This window comes from Penaeus monodon, chromosome 1 (genome assembly GCF_015228065.2).
Source record: "Penaeus monodon isolate SGIC_2016 chromosome 1, NSTDA_Pmon_1, whole genome shotgun sequence".
NCBI classification, from domain to species: domain Eukaryota; kingdom Metazoa; phylum Arthropoda; class Malacostraca; order Decapoda; family Penaeidae; genus Penaeus; species Penaeus monodon.
The window spans coordinates 2,630,798-2,645,221 of record NC_051386.1 but is presented as its reverse complement, the minus strand read 5'-3'; the positions used below and the strand labels follow the sequence as shown (position 1 = coordinate 2,645,221).

Here is a 14,424-nt window from a genome sequence, read left to right as displayed (position 1 = left end):
AAAGGCACTGCTCTGCATCGTAACTTGCCATAATGTCCACTCACTTCCACCACTCCCAGGGGATCACCATTCACAGGCTTAAAAGAAGAAATTACACGATCACAATCACGAACACAGTAACACATACACAATTAACCCAATGCCATCAGGGATGGGATGTACATACATGCCATGCCCACTGTATTTATCATTTTTACACATACAGTGCTCCACATGTACTAAGATACCAATGAGCCAGTTACAAGAATTACTTGTCTCACCTCTTTACCATTTTCCTGGATTTTTGAAAATATTTTTTGTTATCTTATAGTTATGCTAATAATGTCAATAACACTATAACAATTATAATTTCATAAAATAACAGCATCAATATTGAGACTATTAGTACAAAAAATGTTTTACCCTCTAACTCAAGGAAAGGAGAAATCAAGTGAGGTTACAAGATCTAATAATTGACTCCTTTATGACTAAGGACTTGCAGAGACAATTCTCAAAACAGTACTACAGTGAACACAACATTTTCTTGGAGATGGTAGGTTAAAATGTTAAAAACAGTTTACTTAATTTCTTCTGTTACAGGGTTTTCATTTTGCTATCACATATAAAAACAATCATACTTACACTGGAAATGAATCACATATACTTACACGTGTGCATGCAAGCAAGGAAACACACACACACACAAAACACATCTACATGCACAGACTCTGACACGCACGATAAAGGTAAAATAGAATATACAAACTGTCCACGTGTTTTACAGCTAAATATATCATAAAAATTATTCAAATAAATCCTTATAAAAAATACAGTGACATAAGGAGAAATGCATACTTTTTTCTGGCTAATGTTCTCTCCTTCAATGGCCTCATTGAGTCGATCAACTGTTGGAGGGGGTATTATGGTTTCCCTGAAGGGTACAATGGGATCAGAGGTTCGTATGGGGATACCGGCATAACGTTCTTGGAGGTCATCCACACAACGCTGCAGATGGACTTCTCCAGCAGTGATAATGACATATTCACCACTATCTTGTAATTTTACCTGAAAAATAAGGCATTTCACTATCAATGCATACCAAATAACATAAAAAATAAAACTAATTGTCCTTAATATGACAGCAAGATAAACAATTAGAAACAAAGAAAATACCATCAAACACCATTATAAGACAAAACAACAATACAAAAACATCAGCTCCATCTTTAAAACCATAATATCACTGTTGCTTCTATCCACACTCACCTGTACACATGGATCAGCTTGATTAAGAATCTTTAAGCCACGCCGCAGTTTTGGCAAATCCCTTGGATCACGAGGCTCCACAGCGACTCGCAATATGGGAGTGACATTGAGTGTGAGTTCTGTGAAGGCTGGCATGGTATAGGTACTAGAAAGTGTGGCACTCTTGATGACGTAGTCCTCTAGCCCAGTTATTCCGACCACCGTACCGGCAGTTGCATATTCTATTTGCTCTAGTTCACGGCCCAGAAGTAAGTACACATCTGCTATCTGTTGAAATGGAACATGTAGTATTTGGAAATTGCAGTGAGAGTCATGAGATTCCTTAAACTCCACAAAATCATTATTAAACTGTCAGCATAATGTCAACAAATTAATGAATGTAGCTCTTTATACGTCAAATTACTTTTTCACTGAATCAGTTATGAGTTTCTTAATGTACAAAATAAGACCCTATCTTTCTTTTTTACCTCCCTCCCCATAAAAAAAAAAGAAATAAAAGTATATAATTCTTAAGGGCATCATTCCACTTGGATGAAGGGTCAGAGTAAAGAACCTCAAAGCCTGCATTAAATCAAAATATCAAGTCAGATATATGTTAGACCATTTTACTATTGGCTATTTATACTTCCTTTACATCTAATTCAAATAAAATATGTCAGAATTGGCCAAAAAATTTTCTATTACATATAGATTTTCATTTAACTGCCTGATCCATAATAGTTTATAATGGAAAAGAAGAAGAAGAAGAAGAAGAAGAAAAAAAAAAAACAGTAATTATCTGGCAGAAAGAAGTAGTGGATACGGATTGATAATGATTTTCTCATGATATTTTAAACTTGCCCTTTTTTCTCATAAATGATCATCCATGTATATGCATGGATACATGTGCATCCACAGATACATTTATGTACCTCCACATTCACACATGTACATCTATGTACACAAATTTACAGCTATATACATTTATGTATATAGCTGTATATATACCTATATGTGTATGTACAAATGTGTAGAAGAATTATACTAAAATACTAATAATCTGAGTACCATATATTAGCCTTAACAAGTAAAAAAAAAAAAAGTTAAGTTTTTATGACCTGATAAGAAATAAATAAAGAAATCACACTCACCAACATTTCGAGTTTACAATAAAGAAAAAGCATACATTAACTTCACACAAAATACACTTCTCAAGCATTAACTCACCTCACAGATGTGAATGTGTTTGAACTCTCCTATATTTTCTTCAGATAGTTGCTTGCCATCTCCTAGCTGAGCCAACACAACACTGGGATCATGCTTTGGTCCTAAAATATAAACCTGCAATGACAATAAAAGTAAGATTTAATAGTTTAAATTTTTGGTGCAGGTAATATTGTCATTATTTGTTTCATTCCTAGAACCATCTTGTCTTTTTTTCTTAAAGAGGAAAAGATTTCTGTTACCAGGTATATTACTTTTGCTAAAGGTCAATCATTGAAAAAGGATACAAATGAAAAAAAGAAAAGAAAAAAGGAAAAGAAAGAGAACAAAAAGCAAGCAGAATTATAAAAAAAAAATCTGCTGCAAAGTGGTAATTTCACTAAAGAGCAGAAGAAAATCAACAAACAACAACAACTTTTCAGAGTTGCCTTAACTCAAGTATGCACATGAATGAAATACATTGTGATGTCATAAAATCATTACAAAGAATGACTGTAAAAAATATAATTGGCATTGCCACCAGGGATAACACACATATGCACATGCCATGTCCACTGTGATTTTAGTTTATTTGTTGTTTTTGCAAATAGAGCTCCATAAGTGCTTAGGCAACAAGGAGTCAATTACTAGATTTATCTATTTCACCTGTTTAACCTTTCCTTGATTCAAGGAAAAATTTCTTATTGCTATTAGTATTGTTAACTCAATGCCACGGGGAAAATGCTGTGCTCATTTAAAATTTTTTGTGAAGTCTTTGCACACAGATGGCTCTGCTAGTGCTTAGCCACAGAGGAGCCAATTAGTAGACCTTGTAACCTTACCTGATTATAATTACTATAATTACTAAAATGTTATAGCCATTAGTAACAGCAATATAAGATAACGTACAATATTTTCGAAATTCAAGGAAATGGGTAACTTGCGAGACAGGCAGTACAAATAATTGGCTCAATGGTGCCTTCGTACAAGCGTAGCATATAAAACAATTAATAAGTAAACTGACAGTGGGCATAGCATGTGCGTACATTTCATGCCTGTTGGATTTGGGTTAACAACATTATAACAATCATAATACTAATTAAAATAGAAACAATGGCCACAACCATTTATAAAAATTTTGTAAAAATTACCATACATCAAGGAATGACACCAAGTCAATATACTCCCAACTCCTTCACATTTTTTAAATATATATACCTGAAGGACTGTGTGTGTGTGTGTGTGTGTGTGTGTGTGTGTGTGTGTGTGTGTGTGTGTGTGTGTGTGTGTGTGTGTGTGTGTGTGTGTGTGTGTGTGTGTGTGTGTGTGTGTGTGTGTGTGTGTGGTGTGTGTGTGTGTGTGTGTGTGTGTGTGTAATATATATCCTATTGAATATATATTATCTATCAATCCCAAGTAAATTAGCATGACTTTCAGTTTTCTGTGAATATTCTTTTGCAAACCTAACTGAAAGGAGATATGACCTTTAACCGAAAGCTGCCAGGTCACGTGATCTAGTGTCATAACAAACTGCTTGGTTGGTAGGGTAAGCCTGTATGTGTGGCAACGCGCCAGAGTGCATGGCGTGGGATGTTCAGCTTCATGTACCAGACTCCCACGCCCACTGTCATTCTCAGGGATTTCTGCTACCCGGCAGAAAGGGGTTAAAGCTTTGACACTGTATCCAACCTATTCCTTTACTAATTTGAATAATTTTTTGATATCTTATACAAGAAACTAAGAGATAATATACTGAAATGTCATTATAATGTGCACCACTTTTCTGCATAGACTGTTCATTTATCTTCTTGTCATCTGTGATTTCCTTTTAACTCTTTTATCACCTATGGTGGATTTGGTGAATGAACCAAGAACATAAGGAAAATATATCACAGAATACTGAGATGTTAACAAAGACATACTCTGCCATTACATTATGAAATGTGACTGGTTTGGACCTTAATCACTCTGCCTTCATTAAACACACTGTGTCTAAAATTGCCATATCCCACTTAATTTAAAACTTCTTCCTTTGTAAGTTTTACTGCCATACTGCAATACCTAAAAGATAATATATAAGTTGGAGATTTTTTTTATGGTTTAGGGACATTCTGTGTGCATGAAATAGTGATTTTCAACCCTAAGTGTTGCTTGCTTGAAATAAGTGACTTTTTCAACTCCTAAGTGTTGCATCTGGCCTTGAAATAATTTTGCTTGCAATACCTTTTCTTAATCTTCCTTATAAATTTTGAATCATTTAAATGCATTCTTGAATTTAGACACTACAATTATGCATTCCAAAAACTGGAGTATAAAAATCAAATTTTATAAGGAGAATAAAAATTGTACTCTCTATAGATCTAGGTAAGCAAACCAAAAAAGTATGCTTTTAAATCTTGCAATGTGTATTTACACATAGGAGTCAAAAGTATGTATATAATGGAACTGTATGTTTCTAGTCAGGCCTTGAACATGTACAGTGTGTGTATGAATGCCAATACATCTCCAGTATGCCTTCATATATATCTACACCTTTACATATATATTTATTTCCATAAGAAACATGTAATTAAAAATTGTTTTATTCAAAACACTTTGTGCCACTTAAACAAAACACTTCAATCACCTTCTGTCGAGCTTTAAGCCTGCCACTATAAACTCTTGCAAATGCAACAAAGACCTCTTCTTCTATCCACTTTCTTCTTTCTGCTTCTGCCTTTTCCCTGTCCTCTGCCATCTTATCTTGCTGCTTTTGTAATTCCTCAATTTCTGATGGGGTCAGCTGCCTTTCACCAGTAGATGCTGCAATGAAATAGGAAGCTATGCTTATCATTATAAGGAGTTTTTGGTTTGTACTTATGATTCCTGGGGACCAGAAAATACAAAACCACAATGTAAATATTACTTAGCAATTCCATTCTATAATGATTATTGGTGAAATCAATTTCTGTTTGTTACACCTAAAAAAAATTGAAAATAATTACAACTCACATTTTAAAAATTGCCGTACATCGCAAACACAACAGCAATTAACCCAATGCCACTGGGCATGGAATGTGCGTGCATGCCATGCAAACTGGGAGTTTACTTTATTAATTGTTTTACACATAGATGGCTATACTTGTACAAAGTCACCAATGAGCCAATTACTGAACTTATCTACCAAATTTGATGGAATATAGGATGTACTAGTGCATTAGGCAGGCCCACTAGTTCAGCAGGGATAAAAAATGTCTGCACTTTTGTATACCAGACCCACAGTGATTTTTGGGCCATTGTTTTGCAGGGGAAAACATACATCTTATATGTTGTCATATACAACATATAAGCAATTGATCATTCAAAAATTAATAGCACTATAACCTTATAATTTTTTAGCACTTTTGGTTCAAGAACCATACTGCATATCTTGTCAGACCAAACGAGTTTACTAATCAATAAATCCATTATATTTCACAGATCCCCTAATTATGCATTTGTTTTATCTCTTAAAGCATCAAGGATCATAAATGACACTGTACTTTACTAGGAAACCATAATATGGCTTAAATTTATTGAAAGTAAGTTAGGAACTGATGGAGCTGCAACAAGCACTGTCATGTAGACATGATCAAACTCCATACTACTTGAGAACTAACCAAACACTGGTGAAAAATTGTCTACTGTTAACTCAAAACTCTGCATTACTAGATGTGCTGGACCATTCCCAAAAATCTACTTATATACTGAACTTTATTAAAATTTCACTAATCTATATTGCCATACACATCTTGTACAGTCACACGTTTATGTTCTGCTGAGAAGATAAATCTCAGCATGTTGGCATAGTAATAACTATTCCTACCAACTTCAGAGCAATAGCATCTCCCTTTTTATGAGCACAGACCATATGGTTTTAAAACAGCTACAAAATAAACATTAGTTCCTCACCCTTCTGCTCTCCATTTGCTGTAATTTCCTCCCTCCTTCGACGTATCTCCTCCCTACGGCTGGCTATCTCCTCTGCTGACAGGAGGCCTATGTTGCCTGTAGCTACAGCTTTTTTTCCGCTGGAGGTTGAGTCCAACAAGTTCTTTCTCTGAACTCCATAAATCTGAGAAAAAAAAAATCTGTTATAAAACTGAGAAATGCCATTAATTTGTTGCAACAGGGTGTCAACACATAGTTGGCAGTCAAGTTTTTTGCCAGTGACTTCTACATCCTTTAATAACAACTAAACAGTGCAGAAAGTTGTGTACAGTGCATCCTCATACACATATATAGCTTGACTGAAAATTCTTATTTCACCACACTTTTGTATGGGGATATGAACTAGAACTACACGATCTCACAAAAATGTCCTCGAGTCTTGTAAGCCTGTACTTTGGCCAACTCTGTGGTTTGGGTGGCCCAGGTGCTTCAGGTTAATAGGGTAAAAGAAGGAAATTATCCAATTCATTCTTTCATAAGTAATTATATGATTGTCTTTGTGTTCAAAATTCAAAATTATTTTCCTGATAAAGGATTTTTGCTTATTCAGTCTGCAAATATGAATTATAAAAACAATGATTCATATTTTATTAGAATATTTCATGTTTTAAAAAATACACTTATTCAAATTGTATGAAACAAAAAAATTCTCCCATAAACTTTAAGGAAATCAAAAGAACTTTCTCCTTTTTTTAAAGTATACACATTACCTTTGAAATATAAACTATAAGTGGATCATCATCTTCACTTTGACATTTCATAAAAGCATCTTTGAGTTTCTGGGACTCTGAAGGCAGGGTGTCAAAACGCTGTGTGGCTGAACACATAAGTTTCATTGCTCTTTCTTCTGTCATGTTCGCAGCACTGGGGAGGTGATCTATCACCATGTCTGTTGAAAAGATATAAAATTACCCACTTAAGAGCACTGAATTCTGACAGCACAACAGTTACAAGCATCCTATGGTCATTAAAAAAATATTTCAGATATAGAAAATGTAACTACCCTCCTTCGACAACAATTTCTTCCAGCAAGGTATACACTGTAGATGGCTCACCTAACACAGCAGATGCCAGTGGTAGCCAGCTACTACAGAGAAAATTCAGCTTTAATCTTGTGTCTGTTGACTTTGCAACACTCATTGGCAACTTGACCCCCAATGCCTCTGAAAGTTTTACTGTTTCAGACATATCCTGAAATCATTAGAAGAATAAGATAACGATTATAAAAGGCAACTTTAAAATTTCATTAGCATATGAGACATAAATAAAATTAGCTGAGGTTTAAACCCTTAAACACAGATGGTATGATATCATGGAATGACTGTGGTGGACTGAGTCACAGATGGTGCTGCCTATTGACTTACTCTGCACCATCAGTTTGTAAAAGGGAGCTTGCCCTTTTCCAATAGTAGTGATATCATTTGTTTACAATTGCTATTTGAAAGAAGCACCTAAAGTGAAGGGGAATTTTATTTTTATTTATCTTTTGTTTATTATTATTATCATTATTATTATCATTATTATTTTCTTTTTTTTTGAGTGGTGTGGGCTGGGTGGAGGTTGTAACCTTCAGTTATGAGTGTTTAGGTGTCTAATGTTGTGCCTGAAATGCAAACAAGTTGGGAGCCAATGAGGAAACTGCCACAGCATACCAACAATCCTGTATTACTGGCCACTCGCCAATTTTTAATATCACAATTATGTTATAAATTGATATGTGAGAGAGAGAGAGAGAGAGAGAGAGAGAGAGAGAGAGAGAGAGAGAGAGAGAGAGAGAGAGAGAGAGAGAGAGAGAGAGAGAGAGAGAGAGAGAGAGAGAGAGAGAGAGAGAGAGAGAGAGAGAGAGAGGGGGAGAGAGAGAGAGAGAGAGAGAATAGAATATGTATACTATCCTTTCCATAAGCAAGTGCTATAAAAGTTTAAAACTAAGGAAACAAAAAATATCATGATCAGACCAAATTTTACCTTCCTTTCACTTAAACTGGTTTTAAATGCATAACCTAGAAATTGTGCTTATGATGCTCATGATCTGTGCTGGTGCCTGCAAATGATAAGAAAAAATACTCATACATGCATAAATTCTAAATCCTGAACAATAGTATTCATGACATATTTTCCATTTCTGTCAACTTACCTTTCGTGTCACTACAGTGTCATACACTTTATACAAATTTTCGAGAATAAGAGTAACAAACAGTGGATTCTTGCGTTTATCTCGTGCACCTCCAACTATCTTCTTCTGTCCACCTTTTGTTGTAATGTAGTAGTCTCCCCAAAGAGTCTTATTGAGAACAGCTTTGTTCATTCCAAGTTTTGCTGCAAACTGATCAGCAAAGTGATGGATGCTGTGGATGGCAATTAAAAGTTTTAAACAGCTTCATATGAAAACCATTCAAAATATTTGAAAAAAATATAGCAATAAAAATCTTGTATGTCATATTTCATAGGCTTCTATTACCATTACTCACAAATTGGCATTTGCTGGTAAACACTCACCTAAATCCCCATCCATCATAGGCACTAGCAAACACAACATTGCCTTGTTCTGGCATGAAGTATAGGTCAGAGTCATCCTCCGTTTCAATGCCCCAGTCAGAAAAAAGGAGGTCGGAATTGGTCGCTCCAGACTCGGATGCCTTGCGTTCTCTTTCTGAAACCTTCCTTTCCCTTTCTGCTTCCTGATACTTCTCAATTTCTTGTGCAGTCTTTCCAAGGAGAGCAGTATTGTACAGCTCTGCCATGTACGCATTGACCTAAGTAGAGAATTGCTTAGGAATAATAGGTAGATATATGACACGATCATTTTGCTTTCAAACACTCTTAATTAATTAGATACTTGATATATAACTATCCCTACTATCACTACCAGATTTTTCTCACTTCCTTAATAAAGCACTGTTGTATAAAAGGAAAAAAAACTATTTAAGCTCACCTGTTCCAAAACCTGGGCAATGTGATAATAGCAGTCAATTGGGCTTAATTTTGTTTCCAGAATTAGACGGTCTATTTTATTTAAAACAAGAACTGGACGGATGTTTTCCATCCAAGCCTGCTGTAAAACCACCTGTGGGGGGGGAAAAAAAAAAAGATAATAAAATTACAAGTGATATTTTTCATACATTAGAAAATATGAATGAATAAAAACAACAATAACTTAAAAAACCTTAAAAAAACAACAACATAAAACCCATGATGATGAATAGCAAAAATACCAAGTGGCACCTATTTTTCCCACAAGCAAGTTCAGCGAAGTACTGGGTAGCATCTATTCTTGCCATGACTGTTTATGGTTGTTGAGTACTTTACTGGAGTATGGATTAAATGATCTTATTAGGTAATGTGTATAAAAACATTGACCTTCATCTGATCAACTATTTCACCTTTTGCAATGGTAGCATGAGGAGCACCTGTATTCCCTCAATCTCTCAACCTTAATGGTGATCTTTATGTTCAGGACCAACACCAGGGTTGCCCTCCAGAGGATGATCAATTGCACCATGACCTTTCTTCAACCATTCTTCAAATGAAGATGCCAATGGTGGTGACCTAGACTATTATTTACAAGGAAGCCTTCTTCAGGAAAGTACCAGCAGCTGTAGTAGTGGTTCTGAGTCAAAGTTAAGCTATATGTTAGGAACAACAGGGGTCCAAGAACTGAGGTTTGTGGTGCTCCACTTCAAACAATTGATTCATTAGCATTATGTATGAATAATTACATTTTGCTTATGATTTATTAAGAAATTATGTATCCATTTGCTTACTCATACACTCACCAACACTGGGTTTAAGAGAGATTTACATTATTATGCAAGATGAGAGTAGTGAAAGGAAGAGAAAAAGCAACAGTACTAGAAGATGAAAGAGAGAATCAGGCAAATGGGTAAGTGTTATATAAAAAACAAGAGAAAAAATAATGCAGTACCTTAGTCTGTGCACAGACTCCTTCCACAACATCAACAACAATAATGGTTCCATCGCAGAGTCGAACAGCTGTAGAGACTTCAGATGAGAAGTCAACGTGGCCAGGTGAATCAATCAGGTTGATCAAGTAGTCTTGTTCATCTTTATTATAGGCCAAAGAAACACAGGAACTCTTCATTGTGATCCCCCTCTCTATTTCATCTTTGCGACTGTAGGGAATAAATATAGGTCTGAGCAATTCCTATTTTCAAATGGTGGTTAGATTACAAAAGAGAAGATGACTAATCAAAAAGGCAAAGAAAAAAAGGTTAACTAAACTCAGAGAAAAATTATATCAGCTATCCCCTCAGAGCTCAAGTACCTGTCCATGTATCTGATGCGACCAGCAAGCCTCTTGTTGATCAGCCCATTTGAAGCCACGAGAGCATCTGCTAGCGAGGTCTTGCCATGGTCAACGTGCGCCATAATGCACAAGTTGCGGATGTTTTGTGGGTTGCCCATGAGAGTGGGCAACTGAGAGGTTAAATATCTGCCACCAATCACCATCTTGGCTAGAATACAGGAAAAACTCTTATTAGTTTGATATGTTTTACTTTTGTAATTATAAAATTGTTATTGTTGTTATCAAAGGGTATTTTTGTGGTTTTCTGAACACTCACTGCCTTGTTGTCCTGCCGATCCTGACAAGTTGTCTGGACAAGCAAGACAAGGAGTTCCAAATGCAGCATAATAGACCACTTCAAGCCAATCCTTTCACAATTTTCTCTATCTGGACACACACACTGACATGGGTAATATGTATGACTTTTTAGCACCTCGCTGCATTACTAATCAGATTTTTGTTTGAGAGATATGACAGCCAGTGGCTCACAGCTACATGCTTGCCTTTTCAGTTCATATGCCATCTGGCCATTCAAAGGTTATCCATTTGTCTAAGTTGCTTTCTTTAACCATTGCTATTGAGGATGACATATACAGTATGTGCATGCCATTGTATTGTGCCCACTCCTTTTCTCTTTCTGTCAAAGCCACTATTTCCCTTTCTACTGGGAAAACCACACGGGCTTTATCTAGAGGAGGCACTATTAATTAACGTCAAGTGTGGGCTCTAATGTAGCATTCCCTAAGTCATACCCTTGATGAACCCACACTATAAAAATACAATAATCATAAGAGGGGTTACTGATGATCTAATTTCAGTTTTAGAGGTAACTGAGAGAAGGGTAATATCAAACAATTGAGAATCTTACATTTCTTGATATATTGAATTATAAATCATTAAACTTTTACAACTAAAAACCTTAATTGACACAGAGGTCCACTTCTCCACTAAGGTGTGTAGTATAAACTGTCCTTCTCTTATGTCTTCCTTCTTGAATCCTTTGTCTGTACAGACAAGAAAAGAAAACAACAACAACAACAACAACAAAAATCCATAAAAAAAAGAAACAATTGTTCTATTTTAGGAATGATAAAACAATAAAGGATTCAATATAACTGATTTCTTGTAGAAACAAAACTAATTCTGACAAACAAACAAATTGTGTATATTCATGCCGTCATATACAATCTGAGTAGTTTTATATTTATGCATTGTATTATTTTTATGAAACCCTCATTTTAGCATTATTCTATTATAAACTTCAAGAACACTTAATCCGTGAATGGGTTTTAAATTCTCAATAATAAGAGAGAAACCTCTGAATGGTATCCAAGTGCCACGTGTCAGTCACTAGCTGTGAAAGATATTCTTTTTACCATGGTTTTCAAATTTGATCTCAGGCACTTGTCTCTGTTACAAAATAGTAAAACAAAGTATCATCTTTCTAAGAAAATAAAATATCATCTTTCAAAAAAAAAAATTTAAGTACTAATTGTCTTATACAGTTAAAGACTAATTAAATGAAGTATACATAAGTAACATATGCATAAAGACCAAGTGAGGAAGGTATAGAAAGAGGGGTCATAGACAAATTTTTGGGTCATTCTTACTTCGTGTCCTAGTGCTCATTACACCATGTCCACTATTATTATTATTGTTGTTGTTGTTGTTGTTGCTGTTTGCTTTTTTTTTGGTAGGTTCATGTCTGAGCCTGCCGTGGTCACAGCATGATACTTAATTGTAGTCTTCATGTTGTGATGCTCTTGGAGTGAGTACGTGGTAGGGTCCCCAGTTCCTTTCCACGGAGAGTGCCGGTGGTACCTTTTTTTTTAGGTAGTCTTTCTCTCTCCTTATCTGGGCTTGGGACCAGGTCTAACTTGGGCTGGCTTGCCCACCCAGTGGCTAGGCAGGCAATCGAGGTGAAGGCGACTCGAACCCTCGAACTCAGATTGCCGTCGTGACAGTCTTGAGTCCGACGCTCTAACCACTCAGCCACTGCTGCCTATGTCCACTGTAGTTTTAGTTTATTAATTGTGTTTTCACATAGATAGCTCTATAAGCACTTAGTCACCATAGAGTCAATTATGTATGCACATGCCATGGCGTGGCTGGACTATCTGCCGGGGGCATGTACGTACATGCCATGGTGTATGTATGGACATGCCTTTAGGTTTTTTTTTTTTTTTACAATCAAGGCAAAATATTATTTTTCTGCCACTGAAGATGTGATTAAGTCGTTTTTAACACTCTCATTTTTACGATAAAAAAAAAAAAAAGACAACAACAACAAACCTACAATTTCAACTACATGATGCCACACACTGCTTATTTTATTCGGACTACAGAGCGAATAATGATCAACTATGGAGTCTATATAACAACAAAAATGCCCTTCAGTCTCGATTTATCAGGAAATATGGCAAATAGAGACTTTAGAAAACAATGATAACTGAAAACACAACATATGCTCGTAGTATTACGAAGAAACGGCAAGGGATGCTGGCACTGGGCATGAGCGGCCGCGCAATGCTAGGGCAACGACAGAAGCCCCCCGGGCATTTCTAGAGCCTGTTGCCTTTGGTCTTGGGGCTCAAACCATGCTAATGTCTCAAACTCCAAGTCACAAAGTTTATTTATTTAAAAAAAAAACACCAAAATTGCCATGCCAGGACGTGCCCGAAATGCCTGAGGGGGCTTGGGCATAGGCCTTGTCCCTCCGGATTTTGGTCAATTCTCACTGTACTGATTGACAAAAATAAAAATATAATAAAATAAAATTAAAAATAAACACAGAAAATTATATAAATAAAACCTTTGCTCACTTTAAACTACTGAAAGATAAAGTCAAAACATATAAGGGAACTTGCACAGACACAGACACTTTTATCTATTTATTCATTATTATTATATTATTTTTTTTCTTTCAATATGGCATTTGAGAAACTTAAATCATGCAACCAGATTTTACAACACGTGCCTTTAAATATCTTATTTTTCCCCCCCCCCGTCAATTCTTACGTTAGAGCCAATTACAGTCACAATTCCCCTACACAGATGAAAAGAAAAAAAAACTCGCCTTGTACGTAGCAGCCAACGATTTGACAGAATTAAAATAGGATACTTTCAGCACATGACGCAACCACCAGCTTCGTGTTGATTATTCTACTGAATATCACGAACTGGCAACTCATCCGGACTCCTGGGAGGGGGACGGGAGGGGGGGGGGGGGGGGGAGGGGGAAAGGACAACGGGCCTAATATACTTTCCTGGAATAGTGTAATATATTTTTTTCTTCTTTTTTTTTTTTTTATACGTACGGTATATAACTATTCTACATCAAGATAACGAAAATGGTATTTTAGGTGGAAATCGCTGAATCGTGAAATGCTTTAAAAGAAATGCATTCCCGCAAATCCGGGTTGAGGATTCTTCTGTCATTTCGGCTGTAGCTTCATGACCTGAGAGTGTGTGTGTGATATATGTATATATGTGTATATGTATATATATATATATATATATATATATATATATATATATATATATAAAACACACATAATCAATATAATATAACTAATATAATATATATATATATATATATATATATATATATATATATATGCATATATATGTATATATATGTATATATAAATATAATAGTACGGGTTGGGATTCTTCTGTCATTCGGCTGAGCTTCATGACTGAAAGTGTGTGGTGTATATGTATAG

At 35.6% G+C, this 14,424-nt stretch overlaps 1 protein-coding gene across 2 annotated transcripts in view; it reads right to left on the bottom strand.

Moving 5' to 3' along the window:
* LOC119580286 (elongation factor-like GTPase 1) overlaps positions 1-13,891 on the bottom strand; it is a 15,496-nt gene extending 1,605 nt beyond the window's left edge. Inside the window, exons 1-14 of one of the 2 annotated variants that reach the window (XM_037928388.1) lie at positions 13,776-13,891; positions 10,679-10,868; positions 10,319-10,526; positions 9,329-9,460; positions 8,893-9,149; positions 8,531-8,741; positions 7,452-7,587; positions 7,107-7,285; positions 6,358-6,520; positions 5,054-5,247; positions 2,452-2,565; positions 1,246-1,512; positions 835-1,044; positions 1-77 (exon numbers count right to left, since the gene is read on the bottom strand). The exon at positions 1-77 is cut by the window's left edge and continues 823 nt beyond it. In XM_037928388.1, coding sequence (XP_037784316.1) covers positions 1-77; positions 835-1,044; positions 1,246-1,512; positions 2,452-2,565; positions 5,054-5,247; positions 6,358-6,520; positions 7,107-7,285; positions 7,452-7,587; positions 8,531-8,741; positions 8,893-9,149; positions 9,329-9,460; positions 10,319-10,526; positions 10,679-10,863 — 2,333 coding nt within the window. In that variant the 5' untranslated portion in view covers positions 10,864-10,868; positions 13,776-13,891. The remainder of the gene's footprint in view (positions 78-834; positions 1,045-1,245; positions 1,513-2,451; positions 2,566-5,053; positions 5,248-6,357; positions 6,521-7,106; positions 7,286-7,451; positions 7,588-8,530; positions 8,742-8,892; positions 9,150-9,328; positions 9,461-10,318; positions 10,527-10,678; positions 10,869-13,775) is intronic. The other variant, XM_037928465.1, reaches the window with a different exon arrangement.
* Positions 13,892-14,424: the final 533 nt, after the last annotated feature.